The sequence below is a fragment of the Poecilia formosa genome, unplaced genomic scaffold (assembly GCF_000485575.1).
Source record: "Poecilia formosa unplaced genomic scaffold, Poecilia_formosa-5.1.2 Scaffold158, whole genome shotgun sequence".
Lineage (NCBI taxonomy): Eukaryota > Metazoa > Chordata > Actinopteri > Cyprinodontiformes > Poeciliidae > Poecilia > Poecilia formosa.
The window spans coordinates 682910-706448 of NW_006800097.1; the positions used below are offsets into that span (position 1 = coordinate 682910).

Sequence of the window (23539 nt, forward strand, 5' to 3'; positions counted from 1 at the left end):
TTAAATTGCCATAATTTAGTTCTTCATTGGCCAGGTGAGCAGATCAGCAATTCATTTGTGTTTAGGTCATATCTAAAATAATTAAAAAGACTAAATCTGTCAGTTACATGCTTTGTCTTTTCAAATAAATTCAAATCATCTCAGCTGTATTGCCATTCCTAAACACATAAACCATGTAGAAGAACTAGATTTGGTTTGTGTTGACTGCATTTAACATGTTCAAGCTAACATTCAAATAACACGGTGTATTGGAAAGACAATGACATATCCATAACAGGGAACCTCGAAAATAAAAGTAAACAATAAGACGAAAAACAAGCAAACAAAAAACAACGTGCAAATAAGAGGAGTAGCAAGTGAAAGCCAGTGGACATTGGGCAATTCCCCCCGGTTTAATTATATGTTACAATGGCTTGCCATAAAGAAGACCTCTTTACTTCACCTTGGCGTTAAACAAGCTGTTATCAGTACTTAATGCTTACATTGTAGTCATGGAGTGAAAAAAAACGGTTATCCAAAGAATAAATTAATAAAATAATAAATAAATAAATAGTAGGTAGCAGTATTGGATGGTAGTGGGCGGCTAGGTTGGGGGCGTGGACAGACAGGTGCTGATATCTGCGGAAGCGGAAACCGTAGCTTCGTGTCGTCTGCTCGAAGATATCTGAATATCTCTGGTCAGTGTTTTCTAGAATACGTCTCGTTTTATTTACAAAATATCCATACCATTTGTCGCTACTATAAACTATTTACAGTGCCTGTTTTTTGACATAAAAGAAGTCATTTGATTCGCATTTTATTTTACATGTAACTAATTCCTGCAAACTTGAAACCAAGGGTAGACCGTTAGCCATGTTGACGACGGTAGCGCCCCGTCTTGAGTCGCTCTCCGAGGTGCTGAAATATGATTCTTCAATTTTATTCTTGTCAGTGCATCTGCGTGTAGCTGCCTTAGCTTAGAGTTAACATCCTGCTTTATTATAATATGCCAGGGTTTTGCTTGTTCTTTCTTACACGCATGCTAACTAGCTCATAGCTTAGCAAAACAGTTGGCAAACCTACAGTAGGTGAGGATCTGTGTTTGTCGCAGAAGGGAACAAGCACTGTCATAATTATCTGGTCTATCCAAACGTTGGCGCAGCATCTTTAATGATGACTGGTTGCATCTCTGCAGCTGCTGGTATCTGGTTTCTGACACCCTGATACAAAAACCAGTACAGTCAGGAGGCAGAGAGAACAACAAGATGAAAGGTCACTGATCTACAACCTGCACGCAAGCAATTTAAGCTAACAGTTCAGCAAAAGAGGCAGCATTTACTCAAGGTATCTGTCGTTATCTATTTATATGTGTGATTAAATATGCCTGGATTTGGATCTGTCCAGCATTGTTTGATGTGTTTTCTCCTGAACAGACTGTGGTGGTCGCATCCCTCACCTCCGCTGGTCAACATGACGTCTTCAATGCTTCGAAGGCAGCTGAAGAACCTGGTCCAGAATTACTCTGAGGCTGAGGTCAAGGTAAAAGAAACACGTTTTTGGGTTGTTTTTATGTGAGTCAGCAGGTAGCATCAAACAGTTTTTTAAATGTTTAGTGATTATGTTGGTCCTGACATGAAGGTGTTTTGTGTCTTTACTTTCTTCAAAAAGCAACCTCTGCTTTTTGACTTGTCTGTATTTGTTGTTGTTCATCAGTTTAACGTATAATATTCTGTTAACAGAAGGACTTAATAATACATCTGCATGCAGAAATGTATCTATTCACAGTCTTACAAATTTGTATTCACTTCAGGTTCTTTATTATATGTCACTTGGATTGAGGTAGAATCAAGATTCATATTCAAGCATTTCATAGACTTTTGATTGTTTAAATGGTGAACTAGCTAACTTGCTATTCAAAAACTAATTGAAATATAAAAGCAGAGCGCCAAATAGCAATTAGAGTGGAAATCTTGAAGATGAAGGAAATATAAAAAACACATTCAGTTCAGAATTTCTACAGTAAATGCTATAATGCTACACCTTGAGGTGAAGGTGTAGCATTATACACCTTCATCTTCTTGCTACACCTTGCTATAATGCTACACCTTGAGGGGTTTTAAGGTTGCAATGTAAAATGACACTGCAGACAAATCTCTCACAGTGCTGAAGTCATTGTTTCTTTACTTCTTTTCAGCTGCTGCTGCAACACTATTCCTCCCTTTGCTTTGCAGCACCGTTGCACTTTTCCTTTTGCTTTTTCTGCAGGTTAGAGAAGCGACATCCAATGATCCATGGGGTCCTTCCAGCTCTCAGATGGCTGACATCTCTGATCTCACCTATAATGCGGTGGCTTGCAGCGAGATCATGACAATGCTCTGGAAACGCCTGAAAGATGACAAGAACTGGAGACATATTCACAAGGTGAAGACGATGATGAGAAACAGCAAATTAAAACAAATTTAATTTGTTTTATTGACAGTCTTGAACATTTTTTTTGTTCTTGGAGAAGTAATTGTTTAGCATTGAGATCTGTTTTTTACAGGACAGCTTTAATCTTTTAATGCCTGAAATGTGGAATCCAACACATTATCGATTGATTTTTCCTTTTCAACATCGGTAAAGCAGCTCTTTCTCCAGAAGCATTTTGTAAATTAATACCAATAAATGACGACGTAGCATTTAAAATTTTTGCAAACACTACTCCTCAGTTGGATTACTTAATCCAATTAAAGCATCTTTCAAATGATGCTTTCATTGGAAAGAGTTGCTGTGACAACAGGTTTTTAATTATTTTGTTCAAAACACCAACATTCTACTATTTGCACTTTTTATTTTATTCATCTAAATAATTTCATAAACCTTAGTAGTGTATTAAAGGACTGCTATGTGCTTTGAAGTCCTAATCAACACCATAGATATTTATTTAAGCTGTGGATATACTCATAATTGTGACATCTGTTTGGCTAAAATGTCATCACTGTTCCAGCTGATCTGCAGCTTTACTTGCTAAAGTAATGAGTTAATTGAGTTGTATTTTTCTTCCCAGTCTCTGACTCTGTTGGAGTACCTCCTGAAGACTGGTGATGATCGTGTGATGCTGAAAATGAAAGAAAACATCTACATTGTCAAAGCTCTCACAGAATATCGTTTTGTGGAAAAGGATGGGAAAGATCAGGTGAAGCTTGTTTTTATCTGAGGCATTTAGCATTCTGCTCAGCCAGTACGGAGTTTATTGAACTGCATTAAGAGTATCCATTATTGGTGCTAAAATATTCATTGCCTTTTACCTTCATAACCTTTAGGCCTGATGTTAAGCAATATTGGATTGACTCAGTAAAAGCCTTTAGAAGAAACATTCATGGTTTTGATTGCTTTGCAGACTTTAAATATAAATTATTAAAGATAAACATTATTTTGGAAAAAGTTTATATGTTTTTCTTTACATTTTCTTCCATATTTGCAGTACTAAACCTGGGTCGATATGAGAGTATGATGATATGTTAACCTCTGGTGAAATTATTCATGGTGTCATGGTATGGACAACAAGATAATCAAAGTTCAAAGTTATTGTAATTGGTGATATGATAACATATCATTATTATTACATTTATAATGATATTATAATATGTACATCCTGATTTCTGCTTGCCAACTATAAACCGTGTCACCTTAAATTGATAGGTGGTACCCCTCTAGTTTCAACAATAATGATCATCTGTTTTCTGGCCAAGGTTCAGTGCTGTGTTACTTCATCACCCTGGAACTTTCACCTGCATGAACCACAGGAGAAGCAGGAAATGAAATACTTGCAGTTTTGACTGCTTACCTGTTTAAAACATTGCTAAACCTTGATACCTCCAACTGGCTCATGCCTAGTCTGTAACTTGTCAAATCAACTAAGGAATAATATCATTAAATTTGTCACAGGGAGTGAATGTAAGAGAGAAGGCCAAGGTCGTTCTTGTTCTTATGGAGGATGATGAAAAACTGAAAGAAGAAAGAGAGTTTGCTATGAAGACCAGAGAAAAGACATCCAAAGGTTCTGCTGGTAAGACATTCGGACTTGAAGTATGACCGCTGAACACTTTCTGGTTCCCTTGTTTCTTTTACTTGTGTCAGCATCTTATACATATTTTGGTCATTTTTTTCTATCTCTTCCTACTAGCATCATCCACAGACAATGTCAAGGATCCTAACTACAAACCAGTCTATGTTCCTGGAGCTTCAGGACTTCCATGCTTGGACAACATTCCATCTGTGGCCGACTTGACTGCTTCTTTTGCTGCCCGCAAAGAGGAGCGACTTCGACAAGAAGCAGAGAAGAAGGAGACTGAGAGACGAGTGAGTGAGACAAAACACGATTATGCACTCAGATGTAGCCAGGGAAAGTTTGTACATTTTAACTACGATTACTTGAGCTTAAGAAATTAAGCAAGTTGATTCCTCAACAAAACAAAAGGGGAGATAACTTTCTGATCAACAGTCTAACTTTGTTTTGATGGGTACTTTGTCTTTCTATTCTAGGCCAAGATGAGCGAAGATGAGCTTAAATGGGAGGATGCAGGAAAAGCCGAAAATGCAGCAAGTGAGGCATGGGGCGGAGAGAAAGAGGAGGAGAAGAAGGAGGAAGTGAAATCCGATCCATGGGGAGCTGCCAAAGAACCCAGTACAGATCCTTGGGGTGCTCCAGCCAAAACTGAAGATCCATTTGTGGCAGACAAAACTGATGAGGATCCATTCACTGCACCTAAAGACAAAGAAGATCCATTCACTGCACCTAAAGACAAACCTGATCCATTCACTGCCCCAAAAGATAAATCAGATCCCTTCAGTTCTTCCAATGGGGATCCGTTCAGTGTTCCAAAGGAAGATCCATTCAATGCTCCAAAGGAAGATCCGTTCAGTGCTCCAAAGGAAGATCCGTTCAATGCTCCAAAAGATGATCCATTTAGTACTGCAAAAGATGATCCATTTAATGCACCCAAGGATGATCCGTTTAATGCTCCAAAGGACGATCCGTTTAATGCTCCAAAGGACGATCCATTCAATACTCCAAAAGATGATCCATTTAATGCACCCAAGGATGATCCTTTTAGTGCACCAAAAGACGATCAGTTTAAAGCCCCCAATAGTGACCCATTTAGTACTCCAGAAAATGATCCATTTAATGCTCCAAAAGATGATCAGTTTAGTGCTTTAAAAGACGATCCTTTTGGTGTCCCAGCAAATGATCCTTTCACTGCTCCAGTATCAACACCCCCTAAAGAGGAGCTGTTAGTAGAAGCAACAATATCTAAGGCTGACTCGTTCACTGGTCCCACAACGCCACCTAAAGCATCATTTTCATCACCAACCAAACCTGTTCAAAGTGATCCTTTTGGTGGACCAACAACGCCGGTTAAGGAGGATCCGTTTTCTACAACATCAAAAGGTGACCCCTTTGCTGCTTCATCATCACCATCAAAAGACGACCCATTTACAGTGCCATGCAGTCCACCAACAGAGGCAGCTTCAGATCCCTTCAGTGCCCCTGCAGCAGGTTCACCCCAAGAAACTGCAGATACTTGGGGAGCTCAAACCAGTTCTCCGCCTGCCAAAGGCTCTGATGCTTGGGGGGCACCGAGTGTTCCAAAGGAAACCAAGAGTGCCGATCCCTGGGGGGACGACCCAAGTGTCTCTTCACCACTTGATGACTCTGACCTATTTGGAGATGCAACCAAGCCAGACGATGACCCATGGGGAGCCCCTGGTAAGAAACATTTAAATCTGTTCTTGGAACCTGATTTGGAGGTTTAAATTTCCAATTTGATCAGCAGCTGGATATATCTTAGTAAGGGCCTTGACATAGACTTCTTGAACATTCCAGCATTTAATTGTACTATTTTTAGCTTTGTTGGACGTGAGGATTTCTCTTAGTGATATGCAGTCTTCACTGGAGGTTTATGGAAGAATAATGCTGTGGTGTGAACAGTGTCTATAAAGAATTTAACTTCAGTTTTTATGATGCTGTCAGTGCAAACATTTGAAATACTCACAGACTCTAGGTGGGGTTGACCCAAGTCCAGCCCCTGACAGCTGCTACCCTGCAAATTTTAGACGCTTCTCTTCTTCCACACTCCTGAATGAAATGAACAGCTTGTTTTCCAGCACTGACCAGAACCACTAATGCTGATGAGACTATTGATGAGAGTATTTGATTGAAGTGTGCTTAAGAGTGGATGCATCAAAAAGTTGCAGGATAGTAGATCTCAAGGCTGGAATTGGGAGCCCCTGTCCTAGTGGGATGATTCCCAACAGGTTTTGCTGTTGAGCAGATAGTAGTGCAGATTGGGAGAATTGAATTATGAATCTGTCATCAGGTGTCAAGCAGGCAGTGCTTTCCCACTTTCAGTCTTTGGGAACCACAGTGGACTTCACAATCTTTCTGTTGATGTATTTGGTTTTCTCTGGGTGCTTCTGTCTCCTTCCTCCTTCTAAACACATTTATGCCCCTGTCTGCTTTGTGTCCCTGTGTTTCCAACAAGAGAACAGGTGGTGTGTCCTTCACAGATATTACAGGAAGTGATGGATGCAGACTCATCAGACTGAACTAAACATGCAACTATTTGAATTAGAGAGGAAATTGAAGCATTCAACAGCCTACTCTGTTTTTTGAATTAGTCTGTTGTCAGATATTCCTTCTTCTTTTTTCAAGGTTTTACTCGTAGTCGCAGTATTTTATGAACAAGAAGATGTGTGTGTTTCTAAAGCCGTGTGTGTTTTAGCTCAATTCACAAGCCCTGTGGGCAGTTTATGCTTTCACAATCAATGGATAGTATTTATAAAACTACAATCTGGGGTAATTGACCACTTGGGGTGCAACCCACATTTGTGCTGCGTGTTATGAAGTTTCCCTACAGATGACTGCAGCCTTTCACCCATGCTCCTAATGGAGCATGGGTGAAAGGGTTCATCTGAACACCCTACAGATAACAGACTGTAGTGTTATCTTTCCAAACAGCTGCCTCATTTATGAAAACCCACTGGTTATCCTTAACTGTAGCTAATACACACACAGTTACAAGATGCTGCCAGTTTATGTTATGCCATTGAGGGATTTTAGGCTTTTTACTGTCAGAAGGTTCAGACAGCAGCCTGTCTGTGTTGGATCTTTGTTTCATTCATTGCCTTGAGACTCTCATGTTCACTTGTTGTTGAGGTTTTTTTCTTTACCTTTTGTTGAACAACCTTAGCATGAAACAGCAAATGCTTGTCTTACAAACTTTATTTATTCTCCATTGTGTCATTTGGAGGTTATGTGGTCTTAATATAAATGTTTTTTTTTTTTTCTGTTACTTTCAAGTCAAACTCTTGTATACAAGTGTGTCACTGCAGAATTCCTACAATTGGCTTTTGGTTCTCAGACTTATTTTCTTTCAATTACATATTTACAGTAAAATATCACATACTGTAACAAATTTGACAAAACACAATTAAAGGTTACTTTGTAAGAGAATATGTTTTTCCGTATAGAACCTTGACTCAATGAAATCCTACAAAATACTGAACAAAATTGATAAAAAGGAGTAATTTTATCTTTACATCCAATATCTTGGGAAACTAGTGTACCGTTATCACTTATTTTGGGTTAATATATCCTAATGAATATTTTGTACTTCAAGGTTGGACTCAGGTTGGGTTTTGCTGTTGCTGTTTTTTAAACATGTACTTCTGTTCTGTTTTTCCATTCAGCTTCAGCTCCAGTCTCCTCAGATGATGCATGGGGAACCCCAGCTCCGCCCTCAGACGTGTCCCCCTCCGGCGACCCATTTGGAGACGGAGCAACCAAAAGCAACGAGCCCTGGGGTGCACCAAGTAATGCTAGTGGTGATGGTGCAGGTAAAATATGGCTTTTTTTTATGCATGTTTCTGTCATCCATCCATCATTTAATGAAGCATACTGTGATTGTGTCTGATGTGCTTTGTTCTAATTATGTCACTGTACCTCTGAGTAGTCTAATGAAATACTTTTTTTTTTTTTTTCTGCTGCCTAGTGCAACGTGGCAAATTGTGATTTTGTAATCTAAAGTTTGTGGCTCTGTTTGTGCGTAAAACCATTTTTTCTGTCATTGTGATTTTCATCTCAAAGTAAAGCTTCTGCATGTGAAGCCTTTTTCCCTTCAACCCTTTTTCCTCACATCATCTGTACTTTAGCCATCATTCAGCTAACAATCTTAACCAATTAACCTTCTCTTCCGCTTTGCTCTCTCTTCCTCTCTGACCTGGCCCCTAAAGAAAACACCTTTTAGAGTAGCATTGGACCTTTATTTGATTTCAGGAAAGCGAACATCAAAAGAAGAGGAGATCTGTAGAAAGACTGCTTCATTTTTGGGCTCTACAGGGGCGTCACTGGTTGACGTGGACGATCTGTTTGCCCCGAACCCCAAAACCAAACAACAGCCCCTCATCAACACACTCGCTGCCCGAACACAAGCCATCGGTAAGGTCAGAAAAAAAGCATCACTCTGGGTCACAAATACCCTTAAGGACACAACCTGTGTGGAGTATCACATGCAGATCACTTGATTATTAAGGAGGCATGATTCATTTTCCTGGGAACCAAAAACATTGCTGTTTCCATGGTGATTTTCAGAAGCACCTCAGAAGGAAGTGTTAATAGAAAGAAGCTAAGATTGACCAACAGTTGTTAATGGGTTTCTATGGAAACGCTTATTGTGATCATTTTTGCACCAACTCGTCCCTCCTCTGTGGTCTTGCTGTCACATATAGATGTGTGTAAAGTTGCTCTCTGTAGATAGTGGTGTAGTAACCTGCCGACATGTTCTCATTTCTCTCTCTGCTCTACTTTGGTGTCTCTTTTCTGGAATGCTTCAAACTGCATACCCCTCCCTCCCTCCTTCCCCCGCCTCCTCCTACCGCTCACACTCATTTCCCAGGCACATCCAAAGGCATCACATTTGGTCCTTTGGCCAGATCAGGGGCATTCACTGAAACTTTAGCCTCAAACTATAACCCCTTTGGTCCCAGCCTGGCACCCACTCCTGGTGTAACTCATTCTTCTTTTGGAGCTGCTGGTCCCTCTGGTGAAACGCTCCAGTTTAGGGAACCGTTACACGCTCTGGGAACGCCTCACTCTTCTGTGCATGTTCTTCAGGCAGCTCAGGACGCTCCAAAATATGGAATGCCACCACCTGCGACACAAATGGGGTTGCGAATGTTGGAGTCAGAATATAATGTGGGCAATATTTTAGGAACAGGAGACGCTGCACTTAGCTTTTTTGGAGCAAACTCAGCAGGTGTAAATCCATTTCTAAGTGTTTCTCCACAGACAGGAAGTGAGAACATCACAGGCAGTGAACCAAATGAGATGATCATAATCGATACCAATTCATTCTTGCTTTAACAGATTCTTTAATTGAGTCAAACCAAATTGTTATTAATTATCAATAAACAACAATAACCATTATGGAGCTTTTCAGTTTTATGACCATGACGTTGTTATTTAAGACATGTTTCCACTTCTATGTCTGTTGACACAATGAACAGAATCTGCTTATGAAATGGTACATTATTCTTAAAACCTTCCCTTTTGTATTTCATCCATTCCTTTAACTGTCCAAATGAAAAACATGTCAGCTGATGATGTGAAAAAATTATTATATTAAAATAAGTCGCCAGGATAAACCATTAAATCTATCTGGGAAAGGAAACACTCAAGTGTCTTTGGGGAAACACTAGATTAACTGTGTATCTGTGTGGTTCTTTTGTTACATGTTTGTTTTCTTCAAGTGTGCATGTGTTCACAGGACATTGGTGTGTGTGACGTGTGTGCACACTGTGCAGGTGTGCAGTATATAGTTCTATATATATTGTGCTGATGTAAATAGTGGAAGTAATTACTGCTAAACCTTGAATTATACTGTATATCAAAGTGTTACAATCAAGATTAACTATTTATGGATATATTTATTGATTTATTTATTGCTTCGTAAATTATTGATGCAGCCGCGGCCTCCAACAAAAGAAGATCAGGTGAACTTGTATGACAGTTTACTGGTTTAAAATTCAGCTCGGTAACTGTAGGTGTGTTCATTTTATCCTCTCTGATAGGATTCATCGTGCAGTGGAACATGTCTGCGTTGTATGTCCCAACAAATGACTTTCTGTTACATGCATGCACTCTGAGCACATCCTGTTATCGTATATATGTGAGTGTGTGTGTGTGTGTGTAAGAGTGAGTTTGACCTTTACAGTTTTGGTGAGTGAGTGAAACAAAATTCTGTATTTTAGAAAACACCTGCTATAAGAGTAAATAAAGGGATTGAGTTGATGTCGTTCTGGTTCCAGCAACGTGGAGCTGAACAGCAGCAGCTGAAGGGACTGAAAGTTATGAAAGTTTCAACCTATACTGAGCCATGCAACTTCTCACAGGTTGCTTCATTTAAACTGTTTGCATTCTTTTAATCAACTCGGGGGGGCTACCTGTTCATGTTCTGCTTGATGTGGATGAAATTAAACATTTTGATTGAATGAAATCTGATTTTATGCTCACTTGGAATCTAAGTGTTTCAGGTTTTGCTCATCCTAAATGATTAAACAGAAGGTTGCTCTTTAAAGCCTCACACAGCAGATGAAAGGTCTGTGTAAAGATAGAAAGAAGGTCAGCCTCTGTCTGTTCAGACTATGAGGATTTAGGCAGGTAGACTGAGTGATTTTCAGATTTTATTTTGTATGAGATACATTTATTTTGCTGTGTATTTACCTTTAAAAGTGTGTTGTAGACTGTGACAGTGTACAGTATGTTTGAGAAATAAAATGGATTATGTTGCCCCTATATAGTGTGCTCTGTCAAAATTTGTGTTTCAAAACAGTGCAAAGTCATTTTTTATCTCTGGTAATCAAATTGAGAAAATAACATTTTTGTCTTGTTTTACTATTTAAACAAAAGAGAGGCAAAATATCTAGTTAAGGAAAAGGTTGGGTCACCCTGCCCACTATTAGTTACCCTTTGGCTTAAATAGCTTCATGAAGATGCTTCTTGTGACCTTCTACCAGAGAGATGGAGCTTATTCTAAAAGACAAAATCAAATAAAAAGTAGAAACATTTAAAAAAAAAAAAAAAGTACAGCATTCACAGGATTCATTTGATTCATGTGGACCCGATAAAGGCTTATTTTTTACCCCTTGTTTTATAGTACATTATTTTATTTTAGGAGGTACATTTTCATATCCTATCATAAAAAGAGAACATCTCCATTCAATGAATTATAGATCTAAATCTATAATTTTGAGCTCAATTTTATATTTACATTAACATCTGATATTGTCAGTATCAGAAGTCACCGCAAGAGGGCGATAATGAGCCATTACGACACCACCACGTTTTCATGTTTTCAGCACATAATTAGTCTGTGTATTCACATTTTGAGGTAAGACCAATTTTGTTTATAATATATAAAATTGTATTATTCAGTAAGTAAATATTTTTTTAATTAATTGTGATTTAAGGTCCCTTTCAAAACTGGCATTTCAAAACAAGCATTTATGTTTTGATCTTTAAGGTCAATCAATAAGAAATACTAATTTATTACTGTATCTAAATGCAATATTTTAATAAAAATTATTATTTGTAGGAACCTTTCCATTCACGTGCATGTCCTGAATATTCCAGAGGTGTAAGATAATAAAGAGGCCATTACATAATTGTTTTTTGAGTAATTCAGGATATCCAGCTGAGCCGGATCTCAGTTGTTACATTCATGGAGAAAGAAGCTTAGAGTCTAAAAGCACAGAGATGTGTCACATCAGGATAAAATGGGTCGGTCAAGTCGATGTGTTACCTATTTTTACTCAAGCAACTTAAATAACATAATCCACAGGAAAAGCTCCCCTTTTTTTAGCAACCCAGATCCATAATAATTATAATTATGGAAACATAATGAGTATTTTCCATCCTGATGACAAACCATTTAATTAATTAAGCATCAGTAAGATTAAACTGAAAATGTGTTATAAGGCGTTAACAGTCTTGTTTCGAAATCAAATCTGTGTGATAAACCTTCATTGTTCTCAATTTTGTCATTTAAAATTTATCATCTTTGGATGGCCTATTACAACTTGAATCTGAAATCCTATTTGCTTACATGGACTCTTTGGCAAGTAATAGAGGAGATAAAATGAGTGTAACTTTACCAACCTGTGGAGTTTAAGCTGTGCTACGTCAAAATGTTTCTTTCCTCTAGATTTCATGGTTAATGTTTTGGTGTGACTGGTTTTCTGTAGTGGCTCTGAACTCTGTTTGTGGGTCAAAATTATTTAAATTTTCATGCATTTCTGCTATAGCAAAACCACAACCTTTAGGTTTATGTGAGTGAAATTTTGAATTCCTTGTTTCTATCATAACTCAGAAACAGCTTCGATTTAAGGTGCATTTTGAAAACGCTTTCATCTGTAAATTAAGAAATATCAGCAACTTCTGAGTTGGATAAATGACATAAAGTTGGATGTGTGTAATGTTTCACACCTGAAACATGATAATGCTTGGACAGTTTGTGGTTTAGCAGTAGCATGGCTCCCCCATTTCTGGAGGCTACTGGTCCTTGAGGTAGCTGTTCGTGGATCCTCTACCCTTTTACTGTCTGAATACTGTAAATATCACACAAAAGCTTTTTAACATAATACAATATAGAATGTGTTTTAATTTCCCCCACTAGCCTGCAAAATGGGACATTGTCTTTTCGATACCTTCTCAAAATTTGACTTAAAGCTTCATTTTGTTGACAGAGGAAACTTTGTCTTGTGGTTTGAACTTTTTTTATTGTTTGAATTCATAATCTTCCCTTATTCTGCTAATGAATTGCCCAAAGACCCGCATCTTTCCTCACTGAAACAAATGCGCAAAGTGTATTATAACCTAACAACGTGGAAAAAAAAGTTCAATAATACCGTGACAATCAGATCCCTGACTAGTGTGTGTAAACATCTGGCCACAACTGTGCAGCTGCACTGAATTGTGTTGAAGGGTCAAAGCTTAAGAAGCAGCACGGACCATCAGAGTTTATCACTAACGCCCTCATCCAGCTCCCAGCTGTTCCATACCACGCCGTTAAATGAGTCATATTGGGTCAGGTTGGATGAGAGAGACAAGAAATGAAGTCAACAAGAGAAAGGAAAAAGCTGTGATGATGGAGGGATGGATGCAGTACGAAGAGCGAAGGGGTGGGAAAGTAACAGATGGACTTGGGCGGATTAGAGCGAATCTGGGTGGGTTTCTACTGGAAACCAGGAGCGATGCAGGAATCAAGAGAACAATTCAGGAAACCTGAATCTATTATTCAAGAAGGTAGAGGCAAACACAAAGTGAACGTTGTCTAGCCTACAGGCATTGGTAAGTGACACTTCATTCCTAATTTGTTGCGATGATTTCTTGCTGTGTGAGATTTTTTGTTGATCAAAAAAGTTGAGCTCTTCCAGCTGCAGCTGGATTTTCTAATCCCACCCCTAAGGGAAAAGATTTCAGCTCATTCTGATGAGATGCTTACAGAAGAGATCAACCAACACATTACTGCATGTTATTTCATGTGAACATTGGTGTTATTTATTCAAAAATGCATCGCAAAGTCACATCAAATGTGTGAAAAAGCCCAAAGGAAAACCTGAATGATGAGCCAGCAAACTGTTGGGCTTCTGGGAAAAAATGTTTTGCTCATATCAACTTGGAACAATTGATCGTTTAATTTAAAACAAATGAAATTACCAGGTGTCTTGTTGCACATGTAGATTTTTAGTAGCCAAGATTGTTAATTAAAAAATTTAGCAGAACCTCCTTAAGTAAAAGTATAAATTAGATTTGTTTGAACAAGAGAGTGGTTAGAGAGTGGAGTTCACTTATTGCCTAAATTAAACAACATAATTGTTTAATTGATAATTGTTTGCATGTTCTCTACAAAGTCTATTGTTTTGCTCAATATGTCTCAAAAACATATTTGTTCAGATTACAGTTTCTGTGCAACAGAAATGAATGCCTCTGCACCAACTTCTGCAAAGTTATTAAACAATCTTACGGTTGATAGAAGCTACACAATAATTACCGTAGTTAGGTTGAGGAATGAATCTTATTGGTTTGCGATTCTAATTCATTGTAAAAACAGGAAAAATAAATGATGTTAGCATCCAAAATTTGTTATCTTTTCATTGTGGATTTAAACAGTTTGGTTTAAAATCATTCCTCTTGATAGCTGTTTGCATGTCCTCTACAAAGTTTAATGTTATTATTTTTGTTGACTGATTTAGGCTCATTTAGGATTATTAGCAGAGCTGTACATAAATGTATTTTTAATTTGTTTAAAGGAGCAAGGTTGTCTTGAAGAAGTCTTGACTAATAAGTCATGGTTTCTGATGTCCATATTAACTTTGTTTTAAACTTTGGCTGATCTTTCAATCAATTCCTGTCCATATGAATGCCTTACTTTAGCAACGTGAGATGTGGTCCACTTCAGATGAGCAGAGTTAGGAATTGGGGAATAAAAACCAAAGTGTGAAACCTAACAGAACCTTAACACCTACAAAAAAAAAAAAAAAACCCACAGTGTCAGGCACAGGACCTGAGAGATGCATCATCCAGTGATCAGAGCTGTCAACATTTTTATTGATTATCTTTAACCATTGACCATCAGATCACTTTTTGCTTTCTTTTTACTGTTTCTATTCTTTAAAAAAAAAGTTAACTTCATGGTAACAACATAAATCTTTTTTGAAATATTTTATCGTCAAGTAAGAGAACCAGATAAAGGTTAGGATTTGATGCATAAAGGGGTAAAATTGTGGGATTTTCAGTTGGATTCAAAGTTCGAATAAAATCTGAAATTAAGAAAATCCAATCAGTGCATCTCTAAAATTTAGACATTTTTATAGATTGAGCAAGAGAAATTATAAAATTTTTTGATAAGCTGCTTTGTTGAGATAACACTGCTTCATCTTTTGAGTTGAGGAGCTTTTACTGTAACTCACAATTCATAAGATTGTTCAAACTAAATCATCTAAAACTAGTCTTCTCTTCTAGGTGGTCAGCTGAAACTAGACTTATGAAGCGGTCGAAGTCCAGAGAAAAACTTTTAAAGGCCTTTGGAAATATTGGACAGCTATTGATCAAGGATACTTTAGAGAAGAAAAAGATGAATGATCAATTTTCACTGATAATTTAGTGAAAAGTTTGGTAACACTTTATTTGAATGGACTGACATGACACTGTCATAAACATGAAATAACATTTGTCATGAACATGAAGGAGTCTTTATGAATGTTGTCATGAAGTGTCATTCGGTAAATAATGACACTTTTAATGCAAAGTTGCTTTAAAAGTTGCCTCGAAAGTCCATTAAAAGTGCCAACTTTGCATTAAAGTGTCATTATTTTCCGAATGACACTTCATGACAACATTCATAAAGACTTCTTCAGGTGTTATTTCATGTTTATGTCAGTGTCATGTCAGTCTTATACACACCCATCAAATAAAGTGTTACCAAAAGTTTTTTTCACTGAATTAACTTTTCAGTAAAAAAAAAAAAACAAGTCATTGCAACAATGAGTTGTTTCTCTATGAGTCATCATGTGAAGGCTGATGAAGCTTTGCATTAAGGAGCAAAGCTTCGTTTTATCGCACCAAAATCTGTTTTCACAAGACTACATTTTCAATCTAGTCGTTCCACCATAGACAGATGGATAAATAGGTCAACAGCACAACAGCTCCTAAGGTACCGATGAGCCAACATGAACTTTGCTTCCCTTAGAGCTTTGCAGATAAGAGGTGAAATATCTTCAAGAACCAAAGATTAATCCCAGTAGACTTCGGGTTAATCTGCCATGCCTACATTGACGTTACAGACTTATAATCTTTCAGGATATGCTTCAAGTTTTCTTGATGATTTTGGCCAGATGTCAACCTTCTTCTTCTCTTGTTCTCATGATAGGTACAGCATGAGAGTCACCGGGCATTAATCTCCTCCACCTTACCCAAGATTAAAACAGATTTACCGGACCCAGAGGCAGGCCTGAGATCCTGGACTAATCACTCCTTCTTTAACCAAATCCCTCTCGGAGAGGTGAGGGAACAGGTTGAGAAGAGGGATGTACCATGAGGCTGGACCTGATTAGATGTAAAATCCGGATTCTAAGATTTAAATCTGCCTTGGAGCGGGAAGAAGAACTCATCAGGAAGACGGATATGTGAGGAGCCTCGAGGCAACATGAAACACAGCTAGACAGGCGGCTGGTGCTGTAATACTCTCAAGAAACAAAGATCTTAAATTTAAATCTGATAACCTGCTTTGTTCGCCTGCTAAATCCCAAGTTTCTGTAACAGACACTACAGCTGGGATCCTCCAGCTTCGATAAGGACGCAACAGCTGGAGCTCCTCATGCAACCTCCAGTCGTCGGCACATCTGCCGCAACTTGATTAAAACTCAACACTTTCTTTCCCTCTCTGTCCTCTGACCTCTCATCAGATATCTTTCCTCAGATCCCGCCCTCCTTCCAACTCTTCACCACTGCTCATCTTCCTCACTTTTGTTTCTCTTCTGAAACATCTTTAATCTCCTTATTTTCTCCTCTTCTGCCCTCCATGAGTCACTCTCAAACTTCTAATCAACCTTCCATGCTTCTTACTTTTCACAAATAGTCCTAATCTTGATCTTGAGGATGCTTCAGCCTGCTGACCTTCATCCCAATAGGTCACCAAAACCGGTTGCCATCGAGGTAAAACCGACCCGCCGCCTGCCACGTTTCTCCTCTGGCTTCAGTCCGGTTGAGCAGTAACAATGCTGGAGAAAATGTCCAGACGTAACCGGACCCTGCTGTCCCTGGGTCTCACCTCTCTGGCCCTGACGATGTCCGTGTCAGCCTTCTGCAGTTCCTACTGGTGTGTAGGGACACACAAAGTGGTGAAGCCGATCTGCCTGTCACCGGTCAAGATGAAGAACTGTGGAAAGAACAACAGCCAGCCGTACACAACAGGTGAGGCTGCGAGGGCTGGGGATGATCAAAAGACCAGCTGCAAGTAATCTTTCAAAGATTTTCTTTGACATTTAAAGATGTTTTATTGCTCATTTTGAGTTGGGAGTCAATTTTCAGAGTCAGCTTTCTAACTCTGACATTTGAATATTTCCATCATAAAAAACCCTCCTAAATTTCAAACACCTAACCAGCAAACCAGCGCTGTCTCAACACAAAACCCACCTTTTAACTATGATGATCACCCAGTGTTGTCGTGGCCCTGTTGACTGTTAGCATTTTGAGAATCATAGTTCATGGAAACTTTGTTACAAGAAACCAAAATAGAAAAAACAATCATTGGAAAAACAGAAAATTACAGAAACATTCAACTTTCATATCTGGGAAATAAACACATGGACAGCATTTCATTAAAACAGGAAAGGGTTAAGTATCATTAAAGCACTCCAAAACCTCTAAACACTGAATAAATTTTATAAAAGTTTTATTATTAATGATATTTAATTAATGTATCATGTTCTCAAATACCAAGTCAAATATTTTCTACCCTCAAAGTCTAATGCGTCTTAGAATATTTTTACTAAATAATATACAGTGAATCTCAAACATTTTTCCTTCCTCGTTAAATTGACAGGTTCTTGTGATGTAATCTAGAAATCATGATTAATACTTTTGTAATTATTCATAAACTCACACATCTTGACAAAAACTTAAATTAAACCTAATGAAATGTAACACCAGACCATGATAGGGCCACTGCCATGCTTTATATTTCTTTGTTGATGCTCAGATTGCTTTCAACGTCCAGGCTTTAGGATATCTTAGCCTTGATTGGATGTTTTATTTGTCAGAAACCGTTTTTGTTTAGATTTGTTCACTAAATTACAAAAATGAGCAAATGGCAGGATATCCCTACTAGAATTTTATTTCTGAATAATCATATTCATTTTAATTGATGGTCGATTAAAACCCAGGTTAATCAAATTGTGAAAATGAATCAAAAGATATTTCTAAAAAGTATTATCCTATGGTTGTGCACATATGCAGCCAGTTTGCATATATTTTTTTTTAACTCAGATTAATTTGTTGGTTGTTGTTTTGTAAAAAGAAAAATATTACATTCAATGTGGGCAATGTTTTGAATTTATTTTTCATGGTTTAATCAATTTCTTACAAGAACCTATTTTAACTGGTGCACAAATTTACACCTTTCTCAGCCATTTGGCTCAAAATATTTGGATATTCTGTGCATAATTAAGACCCGTCTTTAACATGTTAACTTATGTAAACATGTAGCATTCTGTGACAAATATCACACAGGCTCTGTGGTATCTCTTAGCTGTGCACAACACATTATATGCAGCAGCATAATGTGAAACTGCAGGGCGTTCTCTGTGGAAAAATAATCCCCAAGCCAGTCATTTAATAAACAGGTTAAATTGGTAACCTGAGAGCTCAGTGGCGAAGCTTTGAATGTAGACATTTTCATACATAATTCACATAATCCCATGTATGCTCTAATCTCAGTATGTTGCAAAGTAATAAAAAACACCACAGCTGACTTTAAGAACAGGGTTTGAGAGCTTTACATGATGTCATTCAATGGATCATCACTTCATACAATTTTCTCAAACTCCTGTAGTTACTGTACAGGAATACTTAAAACAACCAAAAGCCACGTTTCTAGATCATTTTAGATCATATAATCTGGATTTGTTCCTTCTCAAACAGAGGCTCCCACCCCGAACCCGGAGTCCAACGTGACGCTGTCTCCCCAGCAGAAGGAGGAACTGGCCCTGATAAGGAAAAAGCAGTTGGCCAATGCCGTGCAGTATCTGTGGGAAACGGGCGAGGACAAGTACATGCTGAGATATTTTCACACGGGTTTCTGGCTTTCCTGTGAAAAACACAATGAAGGTTGGTGAGGCAGACAGCCAAGAGGCTGAAAACAGGTTTAGATGATTACTTAATGTGTAAACTCATCTGTATTTAAACTGAAAAAGACAAGCAGTAATAACCTGAAATCTTGTGGGAATTTGTTCTAAGAATCTGGGTTCTAAAAACAGTTTCTAAGAACCAACTGAATAATTTCTTTCCAATGCAGCTTTGTATGTTATTTATGGGAGTGCAAAGCACATAACTGATCAGAAGAAATGTGTTTTCGAAGGATGCATATTATAATGATTTTTTAAAAAGTAACGTTTGTTTATCATAAACATGAAAATAAAGTTGATGACAAACTTGGAACCCGTATACTTTTCTTCGTCTTTAAGTTTCATTTATATAAACTGAAATGTATGCAGCTATGTAGTCAAAATGAAGACGAAGGTGTCTGATGTTCAGAAACAACTGTGTGGTTAGTGCAACTGATATAATGTACAGACCTGCAGAACCCAAGTAGAAATCACTCAACTTAGATCAGAATAAAATATTACAGGTTTCCAGAATTAATGTGTAAAACTGACAGAAGGTGAAGTGATTGCACTGCATGTGCTCTGTCTATTTTAAAACTGTTTACAGTATCTAAATCTGTTCATTAAATTAGTTTTTGGAATCAGATGACTTAAGGTTGTAATTAACATCTTGTTTTTAGGAGATGATCAGGAAGAAAAGTGCCGCAGCTTCATTGAACTCACCCCAGGAGAGACACAAGGTTTTTACAAAAACAGTTGTTGGCTATATCAAATATTATAGAAAATAAACAATAATAAACATATTATTTCTTGTTGACACTTGCAGGTGTGCTGTGGCTGTCTGTGATCAGTGAGTTCATGTACATCAGTCTTCTGGCGATGGGTTTCCTCCTGATGTGTGTCGAAGCGATGTGCCTCTGTGCCAAGAAGGAGATGAGCTCCCTGAAGATCAACGCCTTCGCTGCAATGTGCACCGTCCTTTCAGGTCAGCGGTGAAAAAGATTGTAAACATTTTTTGATTGTATTTTTCTGGTCAGTTGTGGTTCAGTAGACGCACTGGAGTTCAAAAGTTTATCTCTGTTTTTATACACTATGTTAGGTCATTTTTTCTTTCCTCATCTCTTTTTTAAAATGATTCCCATGTTTGTCAGGTATGATGGGGATGGTAGCCCATATGATGTACACCACAGTGTTTCAGATGACAGTGAGCATCGGACCAAAAGACTGGAGGCCACAGTCTTGGGACTATGGATGGTCTTTTGCGTGAGTTAGTTTTTCTGATCTCCTTGCATTGGATATTGTCCAAGGCTTTTAGAAGAACTACTCTGACTCTCACTGGTTTTTGAGAGCTATTAAAAAAACATCCTGTGTCTCTTTCTGTAAAATGAAGGCAGTAACCAATCAGTGTCCTAACTCATAAGAAACCAACTTTAAATAATTTCCAGAGGAGTCCCTTAAAGTCCAGGTCTATCTCTGGGCATTGCTGTTTTTATAACACCGTATCACGTTGTATTGGGAAATTAAATAAAAGCAATGCTCAGTGTTGTTTTCTTTTCATGTCTCAGGTTAGCATGGCTTTCCTTCAGCTGTTGCATGGCAGCGGCTGTGGCAACACTCAACTCGTACACCAAGACCATCATTGAGATGAAGCACAGAGCCAGGTTGAGGCTGGAGGAAGCCCGAGCTGCTACCATCGCCCCGTCCTATGAGGAGGTTGTTCGAGCCGGAGGCGGAGGGCTTTACTCAGTCAGCCAGCTGCTTCATCTCGGCCAGCAGGGGGCCCTCATGGATCCACTGTGGCCAAGAGGAGTGGGACCGGCGGTTGGACCTTTGGCATGCGGTGCTGGTGGGGCCCTGCTGGTTGGAGGTGGAGTCGGGGGCATCGGCATGGGAACAGGAGGAGTTGTAGCTGGAGGAAGCACAACCATAGGAGGAGCAGGTGTTGGAGGAAGTGGAGTTGGGATGGGAATGGGAAGCACTGGTGGGACAATGGGGGCGATGGGAGGAGGTGGAATGGGAACAGGAAGAATGGTGGACGCTCACGGGGTCGTAGTTGTGGAGGGATGCGCCACAGAAGGATGTGAGGAGTGTGAGCGAGAGATGGATGAGATAGATTACACTCTGCAGGAGGAAAGAGAGGACTCCATCTGCTAGGACTTACAGGGCTAAAGACTGGAAAACAACACAAGACTTGAAGAATCACCTGTATTAGGTTTTTTGTACATAAACTGTCTTCGAGTTTTTAGATGTTAGCTGTGTCAGTTTCATGATCACTAGACTAAGATTTCCAAACATAAATGGCTTGACTAAAGTTTTTTTTTTTTATCATGTTTTGTCATGCCTCTGAAGTTTGAAGTTTGGATTTATTCGTATTGCAGTCACATAATAAATATCTCTCAAGTCTTCTTGAAGAGCTGGTGAGTATTGTCACAGTAAACCTACAGCAAAGATAATAAAATATCTTCAAAGTGGTACAGAAAAAAGACAAAAAGAAAAAGTCACGTGGGGCGAACTATCGGTGACATCAACACAAGTACAGCTCTGAAGTCAAACTCATCTATTACTTAGAGTCATGGTGAAATGGAAGTGCCCTCTTTCTGGTTTCAGTCAATAAATGATCTGGCTTTATACCATAATTTATTTAACTATAGCCTCAAGTATACAAAACCAAACACCAAAGATTTCATATATTTTAAGAGAACTGTCTGTAATGCTTTAGATTTAGCCTAATCTTGCTCATACTCATATAAGGACATTTGCTGGTAATTAATCTAAGACTGGTAAATCCAAGAGATTTTGTGAATACATGTGACAAGCTGGTCATAGTGGACATTTCACAGCAGCGTCTTTAAGTTTACTCATCATTATCAACTGAACCAGGTTACTTGTGTAAAACTAGCCTTACACTGACTTTTTATGTGAATGAATGTGTTTTATCACTGATTTAGATAATCAGAATTCAAAATTACATCTTCTCAGGGCAATTGATTTTAGTCATGTACTTTTTAGCCACAACTGTTCAGAAACACTTATGGAGATGACAGCAGTTGCAAATATACACATGTAGTTATGACAAAGTGACAAGAGACGTTTTGAATTTAGCGTGGCATGGATGCCCTGCTGCCTCCTGTTGCAACAAGTGCAGGTCTGAAAAATAAAAAAAACTAAATTGTTCTGATTTAATTTTTATTAGAGTTCTGCAAAAAATGTGGGTAAAATGGTATTATTTCTTTTATTTAGAGGGGTGGGGGTTGGGTTGGGTGACTCAGTTGAGGCGCTTTGGACATCTGGTCAGGCTGACCCCTGGGTGCCCCCCTCTCAGGGCATTTTAGGGCAGACCCAGAGTCAGATAGATGGACTCTATAAAAGCTTGGGAAAAGCTTTGTGTCCCACAGAATAAGAGTTTCATTGTTTTTTCTCCTAGACCGGAGACCCTGACGATCCAATCTCAAATAAACTGACGACACAGGATGCATGTTTTGGTCAAATATTCTCAATCAACACAGATTTTTCAAAAAACACAAACTGCTAAGCAGTGTCAAGAACTTTCTGGGAAAATTATAGAGTGTGATTGCTGCTGTATGGTTTGGTTTCTGCTTCTGAGAACGTGAAAAAGTCTGTCTAGGAATACTGAAAAAAGTGAGATGTCTGTGGCAGAGAGGTCTGGATTTTGAGACAGATGTTTTTAGATGTTGGACAGAAGATTATGTCAGTAATCTCTACCAGTGATGGAAATAAGACAGCAAGAGAGAGAGGGATTGATTTAATTCAGGCAGTGAGGCGGAGATAAAGTCAACTCTAAAGTTATCGAATGGCACTGTATGAGGACAGTAATTAAAAATGTAATTTAGGAGGTTAGATAATGCAGCAGTTATGCAACCTCAACCATATGGGCAGTAACCAGCTCCTGTAACAATAATTAGCAGCAGAATAATGTTGACCACAGCATTTTGCTTTTCTAATAAATATTTATGATTTTTCATAAACTGAAACACAAATCAGTTCCTCTGACTGAGGAATTCAGTCAGAGGAACTGATTTGGAACAAACATTTGTTTGTTGTCTTCTAACAATGACAACAAACAGAATACTTGTGAACCTTTTTTCAAATATGTCTTTGCATTTTATTTGACATTAAAGCAAACAAATTCTAAAACCTCGTTTTATCAGAATTTTATTGTTTCCATTTATTGAATATATTACAAAGGAACATGCAGGACCAACGCTAATTTTCATATTCACCACATAAACAGCAAACATGTAAAATTGTGCCCCGGGGTTAAGATAAAAATGGTAAAAGACTAATTAAGCTAAAGTAATGAAGCAATATTGTATGTCGGTCAGGGTTCATAAACGATAATAATTATTATAATTAACTACTGAATTGAATACATCTTCATAGCAAAACAAACCTTCATTATATCCCTTTTTATTTGCACTAAACACTGGCTGCATCAGAAATTCATCATATATAAATGTATGTGTTTAAGTGTCAGATGGGTCCAGAAAGGTTTCTGTCCACTAAGCAGCAGAACCGACAGACAGCAGTTTACAGATACTTGTAAAGCATATTACATACTGATTTTTACAGTAATCTGTTTGCACTACTTCACTTTTTCCCAGGTTTTATTGTATCCTTC

General features: G+C 38.3%; 2 protein-coding genes across 7 annotated transcripts; both read left to right on the forward strand.

The window, feature by feature from the left end:
• Positions 1 to 571: 571 nt before the first annotated feature.
• Positions 572 to 10813, forward strand: LOC103146421 (epsin-1-like). 6 transcript variants are annotated; one of them, XM_016677570.1, is made up of 11 exons: positions 572 to 677; positions 1175 to 1323; positions 1413 to 1518; positions 2245 to 2400; positions 3026 to 3154; positions 3907 to 4027; positions 4145 to 4320; positions 4504 to 5410; positions 5447 to 5728; positions 7711 to 7857; positions 8254 to 10813. In XM_016677570.1, exons 3-11 carry the CDS (start codon positions 1450 to 1452, stop codon positions 8265 to 8267), a joined length of 2001 nt encoding a protein of 666 aa, XP_016533056.1. In that variant the 5' UTR covers positions 572 to 677; positions 1175 to 1323; positions 1413 to 1449; the 3' UTR covers positions 8268 to 10813. The 6 variants fall into 6 exon arrangements, with proteins under 6 accessions (XP_016533056.1, XP_016533057.1, XP_016533055.1 ...); XM_016677571.1 differs by having other exon boundaries at positions 4504 to 5038; positions 5183 to 5728; XM_016677569.1 differs by having other exon boundaries at positions 4504 to 4740; positions 4771 to 5728.
• A 1589-nt stretch (positions 10814 to 12402) lies between these two features.
• On the forward strand, positions 12403 to 22915 carry LOC103146422 (germ cell-specific gene 1-like protein). The gene is made up of 7 exons (XM_007564338.2): positions 12403 to 13366; positions 15948 to 16990; positions 18719 to 18904; positions 19581 to 19640; positions 19727 to 19885; positions 20052 to 20163; positions 20466 to 22915. The coding sequence occupies exons 2-7, from the start codon at positions 16795 to 16797 to the stop codon at positions 21052 to 21054; spliced, it is 1302 nt and encodes a 433-aa protein (XP_007564400.1). The 5' UTR covers positions 12403 to 13366; positions 15948 to 16794; the 3' UTR covers positions 21055 to 22915.
• The last annotated feature ends 624 nt before the right edge of the window (positions 22916 to 23539 follow it).

Excerpts from the sequence above, each read along its gene's own strand:
- LOC103146421 (XM_007564337.2), top strand. The coding sequence starts at position 1,450 with ATGACGTCTTCAATGCTTCGAAGGCAGCTGAAGAACCTGGTCCAGAAT. Across the intron at positions 2,401-3,025 it reads ACTGGAGACATATTCACAAG|TCTCTGACTCTGTTGGAGTA; the intron begins GTGAAGACGATG and ends TTTTCTTCCCAG. Across the intron at positions 4,321-4,503 it reads AGAAGGAGACTGAGAGACGA|GCCAAGATGAGCGAAGATGA; the intron begins GTGAGTGAGACA and ends TTTCTATTCTAG.
- LOC103146422 (XM_007564338.2), top strand. The coding sequence starts at position 16,795 with ATGCTGGAGAAAATGTCCAGACGTAACCGGACCCTGCTGTCCCTGGGT. Across the intron at positions 19,886-20,051 it reads AATGTGCACCGTCCTTTCAG|GTATGATGGGGATGGTAGCC; the intron begins GTCAGCGGTGAA and ends CATGTTTGTCAG. Across the intron at positions 20,164-20,465 it reads GACTATGGATGGTCTTTTGC|GTTAGCATGGCTTTCCTTCA; the intron begins GTGAGTTAGTTT and ends TTCATGTCTCAG.